This window comes from Polyodon spathula, chromosome 2 (assembly GCF_017654505.1).
Source record: "Polyodon spathula isolate WHYD16114869_AA chromosome 2, ASM1765450v1, whole genome shotgun sequence".
NCBI classification, from domain to species: Eukaryota; Metazoa; Chordata; class Actinopteri; order Acipenseriformes; family Polyodontidae; genus Polyodon; species Polyodon spathula.
This window is the reverse complement of record NC_054535.1, coordinates 32,182,044-32,204,718: the sequence shown is the minus strand read 5'-3', so window position 1 is coordinate 32,204,718 and position 22,675 is coordinate 32,182,044. Positions and strand designations below refer to the sequence as shown.

Sequence of the window (22,675 nt, the reverse complement as noted above, 5' to 3'; positions counted from 1 at the left end):
AATGTTGCCTCGCCCCTGTGTGTATTCCAGTGTTGTATGTTACGTGTAGTTTGTTAACGTAGGTGTACAGTCATTGGTACACGGGATGTGATATAGGGTATGCGCACGTGTGTTTAAAATGTATATTTGTATTTAGGCACAAGGATTGCATAGCACTTCACGTGAGGGTAAAATGTAATAATATGCGAGCACGGAATTGCACTTTATTAATTCATGTGCAGTTGTACTGAGACTCCAACTGAATGATTGATTAGCAATCGAGTCTCAGTACAGCTGCATAAAAGCAGCATGTTTTCACTCACTCAGCGTTGTGTGTTTGCTGAGTGGAGAACGTGATTGGAGACAGTGGTAGCAGCTCACCGTGTTTGTCTGTATAGTTTGTTTTGTTTGTCTTTATTTTGGCTGCCAGTGCTGTGTCCTGTATTTTGTTTGTCTTTACAACCTTTTATTTTCTGTCTGTTCGATTATTAAATTCACCAAACTCCACCTCTCTGTTGTTTATTTGTTGGTTCCTGGTTCTGGTCTGACGTCACCCACTACAGCTGTCTTTGTGACAGTAACCCATACTGATCTTGGGCAACTAGACTGTTTTACCAATTCCATAATCTCCTGCTTGTGATAATGGGCAACTTTAGGTAAGTGTTCATGTCTCAGCTGGGCTGAGGAAGGAATCATTCCACCATTTGCTACACTCAGTCTGAAGAATTTACATAACTTTTGGTTGTCCAATTTTTCAAGAGGGATAATTGCGCAAACAGATGCCTCTGTCAGGTGGTCAAAATCTAATGTGTTCTATGCTTCACGGTTTTCAATGGACTTTTGGAACATGGAAGTCACTGTTTGTTTCTTTGCAAGTAAAGCAGTCACAGTACTGCTCTGGATTTCTGCCTTTCTCTTTCAGTGAATACTTGAATCTAAATGCCTGTCAACAGCTGATTCTCAGTAGTGATCTACAGGACGTACAGAAGAGTTAATCTCCATCGCTGTGTAAACTCCTGCTAGATACTGCTTTACGTGATCTGATGCAATTACGCTTTTAGACTTTTTAGATACATCCACTTTCTTGTTTACAGTGTGTAATATTTTAATTTCCCAACTAGATTGCATATAGTGACATGACACAATCACTGCACAGCACTGTGTGCATGTTGAATAGTACACACAGCAGAGCTGTAGAGTTTTGTTAATGTTTTTTTTGTATGGAATACAAATAATAATTATGAAATAATTTATTTTTATTTCTTAAGAATATTGTTAAAATCGCAGTATTGGGCTCATTTCAGGATTTCCGTGCAGCCCGTGAAATCGCGATTTACACAGGGCCTTAGTTATCTTTCCTGTACAAAAGCAGCCTGCAGCTCTGACTTATTAACTCACCTCCAGGGACACTGTACCAAGCTGCTCCATTGGTAATTCCATCCACAAAGCTGCTGACATCGTCATTCTTGTGGCATGGTGGTCTGTTGGGGTCTGACATGATTGGATTGAGGCTTGAGTAGGCCTGGGCTATGCTCTTGAAGGTGGCATCATCAGGACAGGCACTGTATTCATGAGTGGAGCCTGTGAAAACAAAGCAGGGCTTTCGTACTCCGCATGGTGTCAACCAATTCACTCATAGCTGTTCTGCAGTCTACCTGTTTACATCACTAATCCAAGTACCATACATGGTGATTCAAAATAAGTTAGATAGGGTACTTCCTCAAGTTGCATCATCATACATTGACAGTTAAATGACATACATTGGTATGAACAACATGCTTCTCAGGGTGCCCTGGTTTAACACCCACCTGTCACCTTCCTGTCAACAAAACTACAACTTTCTGAACTGCCTTCCTTTTTTTGCTCTCAGCGTACACAGTTTCTAATAAGTTCTAAACCAGTGTAATCTAAATTGTAGTCTAACCACTAAGCCACTCAGGAACCCTTTTAGACCCTTGAAGCTAAACTCACCACTACGCGTCTCATCATAGGGATAGTTGGCCACAATATCTCCCCCATGCAAATTAGCAGAGAGGACGAATGGAATATCCATGATCCAGTGGATGACAGCCTTGGTCTCTGGGGCAAGCTGCAGGAGAAAGTACATCAGTTAGACTTTTTACCATAATTAAGATTTTAAGAAGTAGTTGGACTTAGGAAGTAGTTGTGAAACTCAATACATTTGTCCCTTGATACTTAATACTTCTATTTAATACTTAATCACTGTCTTTCAGAGAAATGTCAATTCACTCACAACCAGAATTCCCAAGGCTACTGACTTATTCTATTGGTAGCTCATGTATATTATAAACCTCCACCAATCAAGTTCCAAATAGAGTGGTCATTATCCATAACAGGAGTCTTAGCATTCGCTTTAACGGTTCCACTATTTTCCATGTACAGTAACGTGCATTTCTATTTGTCTTCAGTTTTTCAATGTCATATAAATACTACACACTGCTTACCTTGGAGTTCTGATCAACAATTTTCTTCATGTTCTTTAAAAGGTGATTATTTGCTCCTCCATCCTTCTCATTCATATAGACGATCCTGTCCAGATCGGGGAAGTTTCTGTTGAGGTCTATTCCCTGGGCATTGCTGCGCCCAACAAACCAGTCCTTGAGGTCTCCAGGCTACATGGGGTAGAGAATAGACAAGTATCCATTGAAAACCAGAAATTAATTTGAAGTAATTGCCAGCTAAAAGGTTTGTAGCATGGAGCGCAAACTATATACTGTATTATAGGATCCAACAGTGTCTTAGTAAATAATATATCTTAAACAACTGAATAGACTGCTGCTACCTTCATGTACCTGCTGGTAGATTATGACCACCATTTAAAATTTAAACTTACTAACAAATATTAAGATATTATTTAAAAGGTATATCATTTATCTATTTTATTATAAATATATCTTAATATCAAGAAACTGTTTTGTAAAACAGATTCTGCTCTCTGTGGTTTACTATTGTAGTGTAAAACTGAAATTCCCAAATAGAAACACAAGGTGGCGACATAGAAAAAGAGATTTCAATTACAAAACTAAAACATGCTTATTGGTAGTTTTTTTCATCTTAGAGAGATAGTTTGTTTACAGCAACTCTCAAACAATATTGTTTAGATATTCTTTAAACCTGGTTTAATTCATTAATGTTAAATCTACCCACACTTATGCACAGTTCATATGATAGCTCTTTGTAAGGGGTCTGGTGAAAAAAAAGTCATTACACTCATGTTCCTTCTTGATCATTTTAGCCCTTGTGAAATATCAGTAAACTTGTCCCTGCTTCTCCATCTGGTTAGTATTTAATCCCTACCTATGTGTATGCCCTATGTAAAATAAAAAAGTGTAACTGCATGCAAGGTATGCTACCAGGGTGCAAGGCTTAGGATGGCTCAATTGGATAAACCAATCTTATTTAGACATAAAAAAAATAAATCCGTATGAGCAATGTGTTTATATCATTTTATTAAAAATAAAAAATGCATTTAGATGGATTTCATGTTGCTTTTGCAATTCTGTTTATTGAAGATTTCACGCAAGTTTTGCCCTGTACGAGCCATCTCAAGTTCAGCACAAGCTCCCTTGTATCTTATAGATGCCTGCACAAAATAAGACAGCATAACAAATGCACAAGCAGACATTCAGCAAATTTCGGCAAACAGAACATTCCCAAGATAACCAAGCCAAACCATTTACAACTCAGAACGCACCATTAGCTAGATAAGCATACTTGTAAATTTCTGCTAAGGAAAGTCCACACATAAATGTTGCGGCGTGTGTTATGAAGGAACAGATGGATATACGGATGTCATTTCAGAGGATATGTATCCCTCTCTGTGAGGGGAGTCAAACCAGATGCATCTTGAAGGCACTCATTTGACTAGGGGCTCAGTACATCAAGTTTACCTACTACAGTGGGGAATTATGTTTATTTTGTAAATAGAGCAACCTGCTTTTCACGCTCGTTACCTGGGAGGCCGCTTTCTCAAAGCCGTCTGGGTTCATTGAGGGCATGAGGTGAATGCGTGTACTGTGGATCAGGTTGATGATAGTCTCATTGCCTTTCTGGTACTCGTTACATAGGTACTGTGCCAGGAAAATAATCAGCTCCCTGCCCACCGCCTCATTCCCGTGCATGTTTCCAATGTACTTGAACTCAGGCTCTCCTGCAAGAGAGAATAAACACATACAATATTACTCACAATTACTTCAAACCAAAATACTCTGTGTTTGACTGTATTTTGTATATGCTTTCATATAATGGCCAATTAAGTCATTGGGCAATATTGAGTCCAGTACCATAAAGTGATGTTTTATTATTCCCTCAAAATCCCAAACATTGATTGCTTTTCATTGATTTTCAATGGTGTAATAGGCTGCTGACGTGTGGGTGCGTGCAATCACAGCTGAGTGACAGGCAAGAGGCAGAGACAGAGGCCAAAACTGATACGCCCCGCGGGCTAACACGATTTATTTACATATACAGGATCCCCACGTGACGTCACCAGCAACAGTGGCTGTGGTGGTTCTGGTCTCTTCAGCTCCTCCCCCCATAGAAACCCATTGCTTCTCCCCTTCCTCGCTCTCAGGGACAGCAGTAGGAATGGGAAGTCGAACTTTACTTGTCAGTGAATGTTGCGAATCTACTGTGCACTCGATCATAGGTACTGTCGAGTCTCTCACATCAACCCTGTGATTCGGAGGATGGTGCAATTCCACAACACCAGCAGCAATTTCGAAAATGTCAGCTGTGTCAGCCATGTGGCGTTACTTTTCGTTTGTTAATGAAACGCATAAGGCGGCGAAATGTGCATTTGCAGAAAAAAACTTGCATACAACAAAACATCCGACAGAAAAATCAGCATGCTTAAAATCAGTCCCACTAGTATGTCTCTCTGAGTGGTCAAAATAAAATGAAAACATATAATTCACCAAATATCTAATACGTAACATTGTACCACAGTAATTATAATTAACGGCAAACCTAAATGTTTTTTATGGACAAAGCGGAGACCATGCACGGACAGAAATGTGATGTGATGCTGTTTTCCAAGGCTACTATGTAACAGTGGCCTGTCGGCAGACAAAAAGGGTATGCAGAGAACTTGTCTTTAGCTAAAAGTTAGTTAATCACATTTTGCCGAGCTGTTACGTATCAGTATTAACTAGGTTTTTATGATTTAATTAATAAAGTAGTTATTTTTGTGTGAATTGTGATTATTTGTGTTTTTTGTTTGTCTTGCAACCTTTCATTTTCTGTCTGTCTGTGCACTATTAAATGCTGAGCGAGACCATTCGCTCAGCTCCACCTCTCTCTTGTTATTTCCTGGTTCCGGTTTGTGGTCTGATATCACCCACTCCAGCTGTCTTTGTGACAATTATGTATACTTTTAATATGCTGTATGTAAATCTGGTTCTGTGTTTTTTTTGTTGTTGTTTATTCAGCGCTTTGAGATGCATACATTTAGGCACTTTATAAAATAAAGATTATTATTATTATCTGTATTACACTCACTGAAATATGTAAATTAAATACCTAAACACATTGAGATCATTATTTTAAAATAATAAAATATTGTACAGATAACCGATAATTGCGAGCTCCGTCTCCGTTCAGGTATTGAGCCACACTCCCCTTTAGTTTTAAATTGTAATTCTGTGTTTAGTTATTGTTTTAATTAATGGGCAGTGCAAACTGCTTGCCGTGACTGTGCACTCTAGTTCTGCCTGGTTTGTTAAGTATAGTTTAGCACCTGTATTTAATAAAACAATGTTCATTGCCCAACAAAGATCTGGTTGTCAATATTGAGAAACAAATGGGTTTTATATATAGCAAGTATAAGATCTATCCTCCACTTAGTGTCAAATGACAGGAAATAGCTGAAAAGAAAGTATCATAAATCAGATGCAAACACTATCAAAGGAGTGTTGCCATGGAACTGCTCATAAGACACCAAGGACTCAAGTCCTGCCTTGTTTGCATATACGTACTGGTTAAGAAATATCACATCAATGAGCAATATTCCTTAAAACACTGAATTCATTTGAGTAATGTACTGTACACTGGTTAGGGTAGAATGTGTTTTCAGTCATACCAGTAAAACTAAATGGATTTAACAATATTCTAATGTACAAGTCACTCCAAATAAAGAAAGCAGCAGGACCTTTAATAGATCTAAACATCACCGCTTTAAAACTATTAAATCCAGCTTAGATTTTCCCGCTGGGGTTATGTATTGACCCATTTATCAACATCACTATATAAATAACAATAAGACATACATTTTAGTGCACTGAGATTAACCACCACAGTACAGATTATTAAAATAATTGTGGAACCCAGCAGACACACTCTTGCACAAGTAAAAATAAAGAAATATATTAAAAATGTGATCTTTTAAATGTGACTGACAGGCTGGTGAGTGGATAGAGGCCCAGAGACAGTCTGTAGTTCAAAAATATATACTTTTATTATAAATAAACACAAAACAGAAGTGCACAAAGGCAAAATAAAGGGATTTAAACACAAAAAAAAACCAATACAAAAAAAAGGTTTCCAGGCTGGGCAATGCCACCACAAACACCAACCTGCTTCCTCAGCTCCCTCCTCTCAAATGAGAAGCAGAGGCCTCCTTTTATGTCAGGTGGCTGGGCGCTGATTGATCATTAATTAAACTAATCATCTAATCAACCCCAGCCACCTGAACACAATAAACCCAGGCAGGTAGGGGAATTTAACCCCATCCCTGCCAATTTAAAAAGGGCAGAGCTTTGCTCTGCCACAGTGACCATGAAGACTGGATTAAACACCAGAGTGGGAAGAACAATGTACACATATACATGAATAGTATAAATAGTGTTTTGTGAGTAGAAATATATTTGGAGTTGGAGACATTCATTTTGTAAATTCATATTTACAGTCTTGCTTTTTTAGTGTAAAAACTCCTAGAAAAGTTGCCAAGACTTTACAATAGTCAGACTGTAGTAAACTGACCTTACCATCCAGTCAGCAGTAATATAACACTGTGTAACAATTTTTTTTTTTTTTTTCCTGGGTAGTAAGTGTTATTTCCTAATTGCTTATGCCTCAAAAGTATAGAAAATGGCTATTATTCCCCACAAACTTTGCTTTTGTGACCAGGACAGTGATATTTCAAAATATCACTATTTCCAATGGGAAAACGGGCAAATGTGTGTCTTTTCGTTCACAAAGTCAGAAAAAAACATATGAATCCAAATTAACATGTATTTATACTAAAGTGATACAAAAATGACTACAAAAGATTTAGAAGGGAGTAGTTGCGAGTAGTTTTTTGAGATTTACGATTATACTGTAAATACAGTATAATCGTAAATCTCGAAAAACTACTCCCTTCTAAATCTTTAAGCAATTAGGAAATAACACTTACTACCCAGGAACAAAAATTGTGTTTCATAGTGTAATTAATATTACTTGACTAACATAGGACGTTGGCCACCATAGATTGTATTCTCTCCCATGTATATCATATATTATCCTGAAAAGATGAAAAGTTTGAAATATTTTCTTTTAGCCTGGCTCATCTATTGATAAAGTTCACTTGCAGGCTTGTACTGTACAATTCCCTGCATTATGTCTAAAACCAGTACAGACAGTGAAGTTATACCTGATTCTTTACTGCCAGTGTCTCTAAGGTGCTGTCTCAAATCCTTGTCTCAAAGTATCTACTCCCATACTATAAATCCCTGTGCTCTGACTGGATTTCAATCACAGAAGCGATGAATTGAACCACATGTCATGCATGTGCCGTCACAGATATCAGTCTTATTTTAAGGTGATTAAACTCCTTTCAACTTAAAGTGAAATTAATTCTTATAGCAAAACTTTGGCAAAGTAAAGAACTACAGTACACAACAGAATTCACTTATCAAACTTCCTGTGTGATCTTAAAGAAATTTACTCGCATAAGCAAATATTTATCATAACTTTAGCTGCTCTTAGTCAAACTCGCTCTTAAATGTAATTATTTGCTGCATTCCTTATTTTGCTCTTATTTGAATCTGATCTTATTTTCTACTCATTTTACTGTACAGTTGTCCCACGTTATACCCCCCCCCCCTCCCCCTTATAAAGCCAACCTTGCATAACGCCAGCTATTCTCTCTAAACAAATGCCACCAATATAAAAAGTGCTATTTTTACCCATTATATAACTGCTGCCCACTACCCACTAACTTCAAGCCAAGCAAATGTAAATATAAGCATTGTAGTTTCCCTCATTGTAGCGCCTGCGAAATAATCTTGGCCAATTAAAACAACAAAGTTATGCAGTTAACCTCTGATTCACTTTCCTAGTTTGTTGTCACATTAGTTTCGTAGTTCGGGGGGTGTGCAACAGGGGACTTCCAATGTATGCACCTGAAAATAAGAAAGCAAGTCAGCAAGACATCGCAAATGTTTTCTCGCCTAAGTGAGGCATGCACTGTTAATCGAAGAACAATTGGAGACATTCTAATGGTTAAAAACAAATGGCTTACCTTGATGGAATGGGTCGATTTGTTTAACCTAAAAAAGGCTTGACGCAGTCTAAAATAAGGAACTTTTATACCACAGAATTTTTAAAGTACGGTAAGAGGTTTGTTTACGTGCAAGTTTTGCACAAAGGAAGGCTGACTTAAACTAAAGCACCAGTTTTGTAAACAGCAGCATAGTTGCTTCCCTCCCCAAAAAAAAATGAAATAACGAAACGAAACCGTGCTCAAACCCGATGCCCGATTTGAACCATGCATATGTAAACATTAAGCTACCTTTAACAGATCCTTCATCACAAACAGTTCTACGCCAGATTGTCACAATCAAGAGAGCTGCAAACAACACTTTAAAGGCAAGGGTGTTATCGACAGCTGCATCTGCACTAACCTGAGCATTTGAAATGGATGTATCGTCACACTCTTGTGCTGTTAATAACATTCAGAACTATAATGAGTCAGTTTTGGTTTCTGTTGTCTCTGGCGTTGGTGGTTTTTTTCTGACTATGTGAATGAAAAGACACACATTTGCCCATTGGAAATAGTGATATTTTGAAATATCACTGTCCTGGTCACAAAAGCAAAGTTTGTGGGGAATAATAGCCATTTTCTATACTTTTGAGGCATAAGCAATTAGGAAATAACACTTACTACCCAGGAACAAAAATTGTGTTACATAGTGTAATAAATAAAAATACTTATCTATAATTTCATTCGTGCTTATGGTTGTTCATTTTTGTTAACTGACATTTTGTGTTCAAAGCAAACCATTTTATTTAATCTCACAAATCCAGAGCCAGGAAATAAGCAATAGAGAGGTGTGGTTTGGTGGAACTGAGCGAATGTTTTCGCTCAGCATTTAACAAACAGAACAGAAGATAAAAAGGTTGTACAAACAAACACAAACACAGGACATGGCACACGTCGCCAAAACAAAAAGACAAACAAAACGGACTAAACAGACAAACACGTTGACCAGATACTTTTACTATTCTTTTTAACTTTAACTATGCTTTTTATCTTTACCTCCGTCTCCAGTCCCGTTCTCCACTCACCAAACACCCAACCGCGAGTGGGTGAAAACATGCTGTTTTTATGCAGCTGTACCAAGACTCGATTGCTAATCAATCATTCAACTGGAGTCTCGGTACAACTGCACGTGAATTAATAAAGTGCAATTCCCCGTGCTCACATATTATTACATTTTACCTGCACGTGAAGTGCTGTGCAATCCTCATGCCTAAATACAAAAATACATTTAAACACTCGTGGTACACAGACCCATTTATATTCCGTATACCAATGACTATACACCAACATTAAACACACAGCATATAACAGAAAATATACACAGAGGCGGGCACTTTGTCACAAGCGTTGACAAGGCTGTTCACGGCTTCATTGTATAATGATAAAATGTCGTTCGCCTCCGCTAATTTGTATTACGATTATTTGTTTAATGGTTATTTGTATTACGATTAGCAGGTGACTCGTGATCTTTGCATCGTCCCTGTGGTTCAGCCAGCCTCCTGCAGTAACATTTCAAAGCTGTGCTGGGCTATGCAGAATCTGCACAGATTTCTATAGGTGTTAAGTGACGTCTACAGCGCATTTCTGCGATTCTGTGCAGCACTGTTCAGAACTGCGGAAATCTGCGCTATAAGAACATGACCAATGTCTCAATTAAAATTAGCACAGACCCGCGACTGCAGCAGAATAGCCTACTTATTATCAACATAGTTTTGTTTAAACAAGTTAGAACAATATTCTAATTTTTTAGGTAAGCGAATATATATATATATATATATATATATATATATATATATATATATATATATATATATATATATATATATGGTTCCCAATTCTTTTTACCATCAGCTAAACAGAGTATTTATTTATTTACTTATTTAATTATATACTTTAAAATGTTATAACAAACTTCCAATGCAAAATTTATACTGTCCCATCCCTATAAGGCAGTATCATTTTTATCAGGAATTACCAGTTTTCATGGTCATAAGTGGCCCTCTTGTGGTGAACTTTAGAATGGAGTCTTTTTTCTGAATTTGAAAGTAAGACCCCGTTCACACTTACTGAGTCGGCTTACATTCCTGCCAAATTTCGTGAGTTTTGGTGCAGCAGTTCAAAAGTTAGACATTTCTAGCTTTTTGGAGGCGGAAGAAAATAATAATAATAAAAATCCTTACAACAACAATAGGCAATTGTTGTTGTAAGAATTTTTTATTATTATTATTATTATTATTTATTATTATTATTATTATTATTATTATTATTATTATTATTATTATTTTCTCTTCCACCTCCAAAAAGGTGGAGGTTTTTCAAATTTTATTCGGTATAATAATAATAATAATAATAATAATAATAATAATAATAATAATAATAATAATAATAAATACACAACAGTAGTAGTATATTACAGTATATAATATTGTGCTGCAGTTGCTTTGGCTTGTAACATATGATATGCAAATGGTTTCATAAAAATGTTAGATTACAACAGAAACTAATATAGACTCTTTAGTTTTTGAGTTTGGTGTCCATGTTTGATCTCAAAAACCTCAAAACATTATGTCTTTCTAGTCTAAAAACGGCTTACATTTCACAATACAGAAATTGGAAACTAAATTAACACCGCATACGGCACATTTATGCCCACCCTTTTTGTAAATAAATATAACCAACATCTTCTGCAGATGTTATGTTAAACAACCTCCCTGTCTAGCCAGCAGGAAATTCATCAATTCAGTGTGTCTGAATGTTGTGGTAGCCAGCTGATGGAGCTAGACCGGGGGCCCCTTTGAGCATATAATTAAATACAGGTACAGAGGTGAGAGGAAATATATCAGTTATGACAGCTGTAACTAATACAGAGGTGGACAATAGCCTCAGCAGGCACTTGTTTGGAAAACGTACTTTCATGGCCAATTGAATCAGCATTCACAAGCTGAAATAGCATGCTGTTAGTTGTAAATGTATCCAAGTCAAAATTACACAGTCCTTGAATATTTTTTTTTTTTTAAAAAAACTTTAAAGGAGTATTTACTGAACTCATTTAAGAGTTGTTGCTGATTTATTTAATAATTAATATAATTCCCAAAAGGCATCTTCAATGGCAATTCAGCCAAATACAGACATAAATAAATGTGAACTCACAGGGATTAAATAATTGTGTTACAGGACTGAAGGCATCCCTACCATCACAGTATTAAAAATGTTTATGTGTAGAACAGTAACAGTAATAATCCATGAAGTCTGTGGGTCTGTATAAATTGATGTGATTCACATATGTTGCCTTTAAAATATATGGTAGCCCACACAGTCACGATTCTCTGAATCATATAAAAAATCTGGGTTTTCAAGCCATTATTAAATTACTGCAACATATTTTAGCCCATGAAAAATAACAATTCTGTGCAAATTGAAGTCGCTATTCTCCAGCTGGTACATTACTTAAGAGTGCAATTGCATTCTGAAGATGTATTTATACAATTCCTAGGAACTCTCAATCCGGCAGTGGTTTGGCAGACACTAATTTATATTTAGATCAGATCTGAAGCGGCAGTCTGACCTTAAGCGGCAGTCTGACCTGAGAAGATTTGTATTTTTAAATCTAAGGAAAAAAAGACAGAAACCTGGTAGGTGAAATTGTAGCATCCCATTATGTATTCATGTATGTATGTATTTAAAACCTCAAAAAGGTATTTCATGAATGTTTCAACACATTTCTTTATCTTTAGCTGTACCTAATTGAACCTAATGTTAAAATCTTACAGAAAAACACCTTTGTGATTCTATTAGAATTGTACTACCATGAAGAGACTAGCAGTACCATTACCAGGCCACAGTGTTACCAGCAATGGCAACAAAATCGATTTATCACAAATATTGCACAGCTGTTCTGATACAGATGATACATCTAGAAAATGCAAATAAGCAAATTGCACTATCCTTAAAAATAAAATCTGCAAGCTAAGCCAATGTAAGAAATGTTGATGAATAATCACTAAATGGTAAAATGTCGCTAATTCTTTTGATAAAACCGATACACTGTGCCTCCTGTCAAAAAAAAAACAAAAACAGAACAGAATTTTGACACAAAAACAACACAACATTTAAAGAAGCTTCAAAATTCTAGAATAAACATTCCAGACAAAACCGTCACTACTCCCACACATACAAAGGTTTTCTGATTCAACTAAGTTTTCTGTGGGAACATATTATTGAGCTAGTCTTAGGAACTGCACCTTTAAAAGCAAAGTAAAAATCTAAATAAAATTAGATTTAACCAGATTACGACTCCACAAAACAGTGATGTTTGGGATTTCATGGCAGAAAGCAAAAGGCTCTATTGTTCATAGTTGACTGCCAGTAATGGGGGTGTTACAGTAGTTGAGACTGATGGGGCACTGGAGGATGTTAGGGAAAGGTCTGCTAATCCAATCTGTTCCTAATTACTGCACTGTTTAATGGGAGACAGGCTCTCTAGGGGTATGGTGCTTGCTGTTACCACTCAATCTCAATTTGATGCACACAGTATCAGAAACCGCTGAGTCCAGCTGCCTTTCTGTCCTTTTCAAGGTTGACTTATGAAAAGAACGAAGCAGGCAGTAACCCTTTATTCTGTATTAAAAAGTGCACAAGGCACTACAGATTTGATAGAATGGTCAGTAACATGGAGATACATTTCACTTTAATATGGTTCCTGAAACAATATTTAAAAGCAAGTTACCTTTTGAAAATTATACAATACCATTTTTTTTTAAAGCCTCAACATTTTTTTAAGGCTCAATATATCTCCAAAAATATTATACAATATCTTGTGCTAAAGAATTTCTATACCATTACAGTTGGATAAGGGGTTCTCTACATTTTCATTACATTACGGTAATGAAATATACTTATTTGTATTCATATGATTAACAGTAAATTGGTACAGTACAATACAGCAGACTATCATTACTGCTATTCCCCATACTAACCACAGAACCATCATGTACAGTTAGTACTATATTTTTTACAGTTGCCTTAAGTTAAAATGCAGAAATCCTTCGTTACACTCAGAATTTAAAATCCTTGGACCCTATACGGGCTATAAAGTATGTGAAACCAGCTATAAATATGTATTCAAATTCCTTTGACATATGATAGAACTTACTGTAAAACTGTATCAGAATGATGGGGTCAAAACGTTCTATTGTGCCAATCTATGCTTTGGGGATAGTCATATGTTTAGTCTGTCTAAAGGGTTTATACTTGTGTGGAATTATTTTGGGACCAAAGACACATTAGCATAGTCTGTAGAAATCTGAGTAAACCCTATGGAACATGGAAACATGCCAGTTCTATTTTCCAGTACAACCAAAAACAAAAAAACAGCATGTTTTTAATGAAACTGAAGAACAGCCCATTTAATTTCAGCTAACTTATTTTGGTCATGGAATCAACACTGATGGAACCAATTAAAATCACATTTTATTATTGTCAGTCCACAACTCAACCAGAATTACAAGTTTCCAGTAGCCCTTTACAGACTACAAGCAGCTGTGTATTAAAAGCAGCTGTGTAAACAGGTCCAGAAATGTCTGTTGTGTTTCTCCCAATTTTTATGTGCCTGTAATACGTTTTCCAACAGCTGCTCCTCAATATTGCAAAACTACGGAATAATTTGTTTGATGTAAAAAAACAAAAAAACAATTAAGAGAATCTATACTAACATTCAAAAGTGCTTTTCTAGAATTAGTTTTCTACAATATACATAGCTTGCACAAATATTATTTTGTCACGTACAGTTTAATTAGTTATTCAGTGAAACCTGTATTTATACCACCTGTATAGGACCTGTCTATAGTGGACACACCGAGGATTATATAATTCACGTTAAATCATACGATTTTGCACACCTGCCAACCAAGCATCTACAATCAGCCCACTGTCAGAGTCAGTCAGATTTTGTCCTACTGTTATGGTTATTCTGAATTCTCTCACATTCCTGGATTTTACTATTTTTATACACTGACTGACCATAAAATAACTGAATGGCCTTCATAAATTTGTAGGACTGTGTAGGTTAAAGCACATTCTTTGAGTGGAAACTGCTTGAGTGGAAAGAAGTTTGCCTCATTCATTGTTGAGGGTTTCCGTAATTTGGGCCACTATAACACATCTGTTGCTTGTTACAATAGTTTGCACATGTATACAAGCTTGTTTCATCATGACCCACTTGCAACTGGAATCCTGCTTTATAAAGGTGTTGTTTTTCTAGGAACAGCTTGGAAACTGTCTTGAACGACACCTTGGTCAATGCATCCATTGGAACGCACGGGCCCCCACTAGCATGCTCCTTGTGAAATAAGATATTCTGCCTTCCTACAATTGTTGCTGAATAGTTGCACAAACATTTACATGTCCTTTCTAATTTGACTTACATTATCATATTTTATGGGCAGTCATTGAAATATTACTACAGCTTTTTTACAGCTTACTATGAATTTCTATGCTGTGTAATTTAAGGAGAATACTGGCATTCTGTTGCCATTTTATTACACAGAGTACATCCTTGATGCACTCACTATCTTTGTATCTTGCTCACCTTTATAATTTATAATGTATTACCTCAAAACTACAGAGTGCCGACACTAATGGGCATCACTGTATGAAAATAAAGCCTTTGGAACACCCCTAAAAGGAGCTATGCTCTGTGAAAGACAATGGACATTAAAGCAGCCAATTGTGTGATCTTTTGATTAAAAAGCAATTTTCATGATAAGCTTTCCTGGAATCAAGCTTCAGTTCTACTGATTGCATCTTAATTTTGCATGTGAGTCAATGACAGTTAGTCTCTACTCTCCACTTTAGAAGTAACAGGCCTTTTGCCATTACAATGAAAATTAAATGCCACAAAAACAAATCTTCTCAAAATTAACACAAAGTATGTGGCGAACAGCCAGCAGAATAGAAAAAGCCTTTTCGATTTGTGTTGTTTCTGAGATAATGAATACATCACAACATAGCATAAAATGGCAGCCTCTCCTGTCTTTCATAAACACACACAATAAAAATATTATTGAGCCGTTCATGGTCATGTTTAAAAGCTCCAATCATAATAGTTACCTACTTACTTTAGTCTTGTAATTTGTTGCTACTGTGCCTTCAACCAAATGTTGGAAAGGCTCAGCTCCCTGACCACAGGGAAAACAGCAGTGTGAGAAGCTTGGGGGTGAGTGTCAGCAAGCATTTATTTTTGGGAGTCTGAAAAGCATAAGCCTTTATGACAATTATAGACTCCTGGCTCAGAATCATCAGCAGCTTCTTATATAAATCAGGTATCCTCTCATAATGTGTGCATGAAAGTCACTCCTGTTATGCAACAAATAATCAAGGGTTCTTGTTTTTATGATGATTTAAAAATGCTTTTTTTTTTAATGGTTTAAGGCAGGGAAGAGCTTGGTTCTACATAAATTGCAAGAAATTTCTTGTTAAATTGCTCTTAATTATTATTGGCACGATAAAACCAGAGGATATGCAGATGTTTAGTACATACGTCATCTCATGCATCTTACCCTCAGAATATATGTACTATTCCACAAGTAATGTAGTACTCTACTATGTTACCAAGCATATCAGTGATATACTGTTGCCTTCAGTAATATGGGATCACCATATAATAATATCTTTATATAGTGCCTTTTATAGTGGACCACCACCACAAAGCGCTTTACAAGATACAAGAATAGGGTGTGTGAACTATGCATCAGCTGCAGAGTCACTTACAAAAACATCTCACCTGAAAGACAGAGCATAAGGAGGTTAAGTGGCTTGCTCAGCGTCACACAACAAGTCAGTGGCTGAGCTGGGATTTGAACTGGGGACCTCTTGGATACAAGCTTGTTTCTTTAACCACTGGACCACACAGCCTCTAAACCATTCATGGCATATACCTATCATATTATGTAAGACATACAGACAGAACAGATACCTCCCCATACCCCCAGATACACACTTCCACCAGTACACACTTTGATACATTCAATAAGGAATCTGTTTAAATTAACTAAAGTGTTTGTCATCAATTTAGTTAACCTAAAAGAAGAACTTCTACAAATACATCCAGTAATAAAGATAATTATATAATGCCTTTTGAACTTTATACTTGCTAACCTTAGAAACAGGAAGCTATTATACATTCAATTTTAACATGATGATTTGTTTTCAGCCAATCAGAATGGAGGACAAACAGTCTATAACACAGGAATTACAGCAGCATAATTATGCCTGCGTTCATACCTGACATTCTATAGTAGCCCTGTTCATCTGGAATTTAACAAGTACTTAAATATATCAAACTAACATATTTTTGTTTAGATTCAATTACTTATTTTGATTCACTTGGTCTTATTTTCTGTCTCACGCATCACATCAAAGTACCCCTCTGCTTTAATACAACACTCATGGATCTGGACTGTTTTATGTTTGTTTTTGTTTTATTTTTTCACGGCACATAGCAGTCAAAAAATAGGTGTTTCATGATTAAACATAATATTTATCCATGATAATTGAAGAAAAAAAAAACAGCCTTAAGTAGCAGGGTTTTGAAAAATATACCTAGAACTGTTTAAACTTGACAACTTTTTACACTTAGAACTTTAAAGTGTTTCAAAATGGCCGCTCTAGTGCACTGACGGTGTAAGAATTATTACCCACATTGTCAAACAGGTAAAACAGCAATAACGATCCATGATGTGGTACGGAACAGAAAAGCCAGAGCACTTGTTAACTTATTTATTTATTTATTTATTTATTAAATCGCAAATCCTGAGGTGATTTAGAGCAGGGTTTCAAAATCCTGGTCCTGGAGACCCCCTGGGTCTGCTGGTTTTCATTCCAACTGAGCGCTCAGTTACTTAACTAGACCCTTAATTGAACTGTTAATGTGCTTAAACAGACCTTTTAAATTGTTTTCAGCTGAGTTCAAATTACTTATAAAATGTTACAGCTAACTGCAACTGTTTAATAGCTGATTAGCCAACATTGGCTTCTTTGGATGCCTACCTATAAAACTAGACTTAAAAAAAAAAAAAAAAAAAAATCTGTAAGTTTCTATAAAAATGCAATAACGTACCCAGACTAAGTTTACAGCAATTTTTTTTTTTTTATATACAAACATGTACTGCAATAAAACAGTCTGCTACAGTTGTACATTTTTTTAAGTATACAGTAGCTTTTCAATTCTGTTATCTTATAATTTTTGTCAAAAAGTCTGTCAAAAAGGGCACATTGTCCGACAAAATCTTCAGTCCTCACAATCTTCAGTCCTCAAGGTTAAAAATGCAGAGAACTATAATTTATGTTATTATTACAAATAAACAAATCATCTGTTCAGAAATACAACTCAGAGGTTTCAACACAAGCAAAGGACAAAAAAGTCTGACAAAATGAGAGAAAGGCTACAATGGTCTTTGATTCAAAACAAAAAAGCAATCAAAAAACAAAAGCCGTTAATGTGTCTAGACTGATGAAAACCTTACAAAAACAATATATAAAAACATTCAAATGTAGCAACCTATAATTATCATTGGGAACGTGTGGTACATGGAAATTACAGCAGTGCATTTTTTGATAGTTCTCCCAAGCAACCCACCAAGGATGGTGGCTTAAAAAAAAAAAAAAAAAAACACACAAATGTTCACAGCAGTTATTTCACAGGAATGTGTTGCAGCAATTTTAGAAGGCCTACCCACTCTGTAGAAAAAGAGCTTGGTTGTGATATCACTTCACATACTAACCACTGCATACTCTTAAATGTCTGCATTAACAACAGGACTACAGGTGAAGTGTTTTAGTGTAATTTTGAGCAGACCCTTGCTGTTAATTATACATATTTGGTTTGTGTGCCTGTATATTTACTGGTAATAATTAATGCTGGTTCACATCCCCATAACAGCTATTTTGATGTTTTGTTTGTTATGCAATGCATATATTTAGCGGTGTGTGAGGCTCCCTCCTGTCTGAGGTACTCACACATAACCACAGTAGTAGATTTTTCATTAGACAATTAACCAACTCCAGTATAATATTGTGAACTTGTTTGATTATGGTATAGCATAATAGGATTTTTATTACTAATTACTTGTTGTGTATTAACCATCCCTTTTAGTCAGTAAATCAGATTAGCAGATAAGTAGAGTGATACAGAACATTCAGTTCCTTATTAACATTCACCACGATAGAGTGTCAAAGTATTTTACATGTCTGTTGGTTTTAAATAGACTTTACAGTCCCAACCCATGCCTTTCCATAACTTCCAAAATTGTACTTCACTTAGATTTCACCATGGTATATGCCATATAAAGAATATCTACAAAAACGGCCAAAGACAAAATTAGGACTAACTTGGTCTCCTATTTTAATATGTGTTTGTGTTTTTATAATGCTACACAAAGTAGACTTACAACACCTTAAGTGTGCGGTTATATCATGTGAACCCACCTCCTGTTGTGCCTTAATGTTTCAATATGACACGACAGGATGTGTGTTGTTGTCAGATGTTGCCACGCTTTGGGTGCGTTGTGAGCCACGAGGCGAAGCTGAGTCCTTTCAACCATACGAGAAGTGGCAATATCCCACAACAACACACACCCTGTCGTGCCATATTGTTTTTATACAATAGGGTTATGAAGTCACTTTGACTTTGGATCCTAATATATTTGCGACCAAAATATTTGGCGAATCACACCCATAAAACCTATTTTGCTCAAGAAATGTTGGCGACCTATTGCAATATGCAAAGTATGTATTGTCAGTGAAATTTGATATTTGTGTCAAAAATATTTGAATTTTTTTTCATAAGTGGAAAATAATAAATATTTATGGCTTTACAGTATACTGTTATTTATGCATAGGTAATTCCATATGGCATTTTGTTTTACTGTGCCTTATGTTTGCTATGTTTCCAGTGAATCACAGTGCTTTTATTATATATATATATATATATATATATATATATATATATATATAAGATATATTATATATTATATATATAATATATATATGAACGTCAAGATTTACTTGCAGTAGAAAAGATATTTTGAACTTTATGTGTCTGAATCCTTCGTTCAACATCTGACTCAATAAGGTCTGGTGAGTTCTTTATGCAGTAAAGACTTATTTTGTCAGTTACCTACAACATACAGACAGGCAATGTGCCGGATTCCTCACAGGTTCTGTGAATGCTATCCTATGCTAATCTATTTATATAGGCCATTTACAAGTGACTAAATTGGATCAGAGAAAAATAACCTACTGTATAAATCCATAAACAGATTTATCTTTAAAAAAAAATGTTAATACAAAGCAATGCAAACTCTTCGCTTACTGTGTACACGAAGCAAGTAGGAGACTCAGCAAGTTTACTTTAGCATTTGTAATGGAATTCACCACAACTTTAGACTATAGAAAGCAATGTTTTCATTTATATCGGAGCAAAACAGAACCTGAACATCATAAGCAGACTATTTTTAACACTAGAACGGCCGAGATGTCGGACTAACCGCCGCCTCCATTTTAAAACGGCTTCGATGTAAAAATGAAAAACAGTCAGATAGAACTTAAAATTTTTACTTATGAACATCATACATAACATTTCCATAGCAGAAACACCGTAGTTAAATTGAAAATTAAATTTCTTAATTTTTTCCCCCAAAACGAGCACAAATGCATAAACATGAAAAACTGTAGTAAAACAAACGTTACGGCAGGCAATAAACTTCTGTGAAAACAGGTGTAGAAAGCTGTATGCACATATAAAATTATAAAACATTAATAACTAGTTATAAAAATAGCATACAACAAAAATATAACATAACTTATGCAATGTGAAAGCGCTTTAAGTGAAACAGTTCAAAGGCTCTGTCTGCTCAGGGTTCTATTATAGCTTTCCTAGTACCATCTACGCAGAAAACACGCTTTTCAACTGTGCCACTTCATCTGCCTTTTCCACAACGGGCGCAGACATCCGAAGTTCAGTTTTATTGCATTTAGCAACCTAGCATTGTCTTTTACTCCGTGTGCCAGTGAGCGTAGCGCTGGCTGAAGGCTGAGGCACATTTGCCAGCCAGCTTTCGTGTCTCTTATCAAAATGTTTCTGCCGTAGCTCCAGGGCTAGCTGCATAATGAAGTCCCTCAGAGTGAAAGCCTTGATGGCTGCCAGGTCTAAAACATTATAAAAAAAAATAACATCCACAGGCCACCTGCGAGTACCACCTTTGACAGCATACGGCCGTGCCTTTTGATCCAGTATATCCATAACGTACTTCACTGTGTTGTAAAATGCAGCAGTCTCTGGCTTTCGTTTAACATCAGTCCCGATTTTCACTGATCTGTGCAGATTTGAAAAAGCTATTTTTTTTTCTTCACACCTGTACATACTCAGGGTGGCACAGTTGTTCTGCCTGAGGAGTGCTGGGGGGCAGAATGGTGATGCTGTACAGCGTACTGAATATATTAAATTAATGAGTGCTATACACAGTCTATGCGTTTCTTTCTTATTGTACATTGTGTAAAGCTTTGATCAGTATTGTTTTGCCTAGGTGTTCTAAGCAGTTGCATTTCAGAATATTTCATTTGAAAACAGGTTTCCCTTAGGGAACTGGCATCTTGAAAAATGTATTCCCTTTGGTTGCAAAAGAGTGGGGATGAAGAGATTCAAATGTGATGTATTCAGTGACTAGTCAACGTTGTATTATTCACTGTTCTTTAAGTGTCTATAAATTGATTGTCTCAGTAGATTTTAATTCGTTTGTCATTCCTGTGTTTGGGAATCCATACAGTGCAAAAAAAGACATAACACAATACACACACACACACACACACACACACACACACACACACACACACACACACACAAAGATTTCACACTGTCATTAATGTCATCTACAATGGGCATTATTTGCAGGACACAATTCAATTACAAGGGTGCATCCTGTGTCCACTACTTATGCTAACAAAAATGAGTGTATTTTTTGCTTAAACCTAAAGGCATGTTTGAAGGGCTCCTGTTTTAAGGAACTGTTAAATAGTTTATAATCTACAGTATGTTAAAACAAATTAAAATACCAAAGAAAGGTATGCAAAGTGTGCACTTGCTAAGTGGAATCATGCTGATAAGATGACTCACTGACACAATTCCTTTCATTTGTCTATTCATGAGTTTCTCTATAACTACATCTTATGGATCCCTTTTATTTTACGTGGTCAACTAAACCAATCAGATCTGCATTTTATTTGGTGAAATGCTATTTATTTATTGACTAGTCACTCCAAATGCTTCTGTGCATTCAATCAATTATCTCCATGTCTACAGCTCTACATGGAAGCAAATTAAGAATTCTGAATATCTGTTTGTCTCTTTGTGGTGTTAAATGTTCTTCAGCTCTGACGTAATTTTGTCGTAACTTAATTTTTCACAAGACATTTCCTTGAAGATTGCTTGTAGCAAGGTTCAAATTTAACAGCTTCTCTTGGTAGTTTAGTATTCCTAACTTGCCACAAACATATTTTGAGAGCCCCTCTAACAGGTGATTTTATATATTTTTTCTTAAGTTTTGATAGGTTTCACGTGACTGTGCTTTCTATTTTAACAGAAACACAATGGGAGTTCTGCCAGATGAATTTCCATACTTGTAAAAGCTCCACCTATAACTCACCTAATTGAAGCTGGTGTTTACACAGTGAAGGACTGGCAAAGTTCTGTGTTGTTTACTTACATCGAAATTAAAGGCTCATCAAAACTAGACGTTGTCATGGAGACAGATCGGATTATTACAGTGCATGTTCCACATGGGCTTGTTAACAGACTCTTTAGTCGCATTATTGTATTGCCTTCTGCTAGGTTATTTGTTAAGGCCATCTGCTAGTTGCAGAGCTGAATTAGGGAATCCTGAAAAACACTATCAGTTATATTATGAAAAATATGTATACATTTGTTTGTTTTTAATGTAATGGTGCTGAATTTCTGTAGCATTTGCCAGATTCAGAAAGGACTGTAGAGATAAATGTGTATATACTGAAAGCGTTAGTTCACTACTACAACTATAAGCTGCAGCTTTTGGCAACTATTTAGGATCTCAGGCCAAAACTCATATACTGTGTTTATCCAGCTTT

The 22,675-nt window shown here is 36.0% G+C and overlaps 1 protein-coding gene across 1 annotated transcript in view; it reads right to left on the bottom strand.

The window, feature by feature from the left end:
* Window positions 1-22,675, bottom strand: part of cpe (carboxypeptidase E) — a 30,251-nt gene that overhangs the window by 4,318 nt on the left and 3,258 nt on the right. The window contains exons 2-5 of the mRNA XM_041219917.1: window positions 3,954-4,150; window positions 2,445-2,612; window positions 1,951-2,068; window positions 1,378-1,560 (exon numbers count right to left, since the gene is read on the bottom strand). Of these exons, the coding sequence (XP_041075851.1) occupies window positions 1,378-1,560; window positions 1,951-2,068; window positions 2,445-2,612; window positions 3,954-4,150 (666 nt within the window). The remainder of the gene's footprint in view (window positions 1-1,377; window positions 1,561-1,950; window positions 2,069-2,444; window positions 2,613-3,953; window positions 4,151-22,675) is intronic.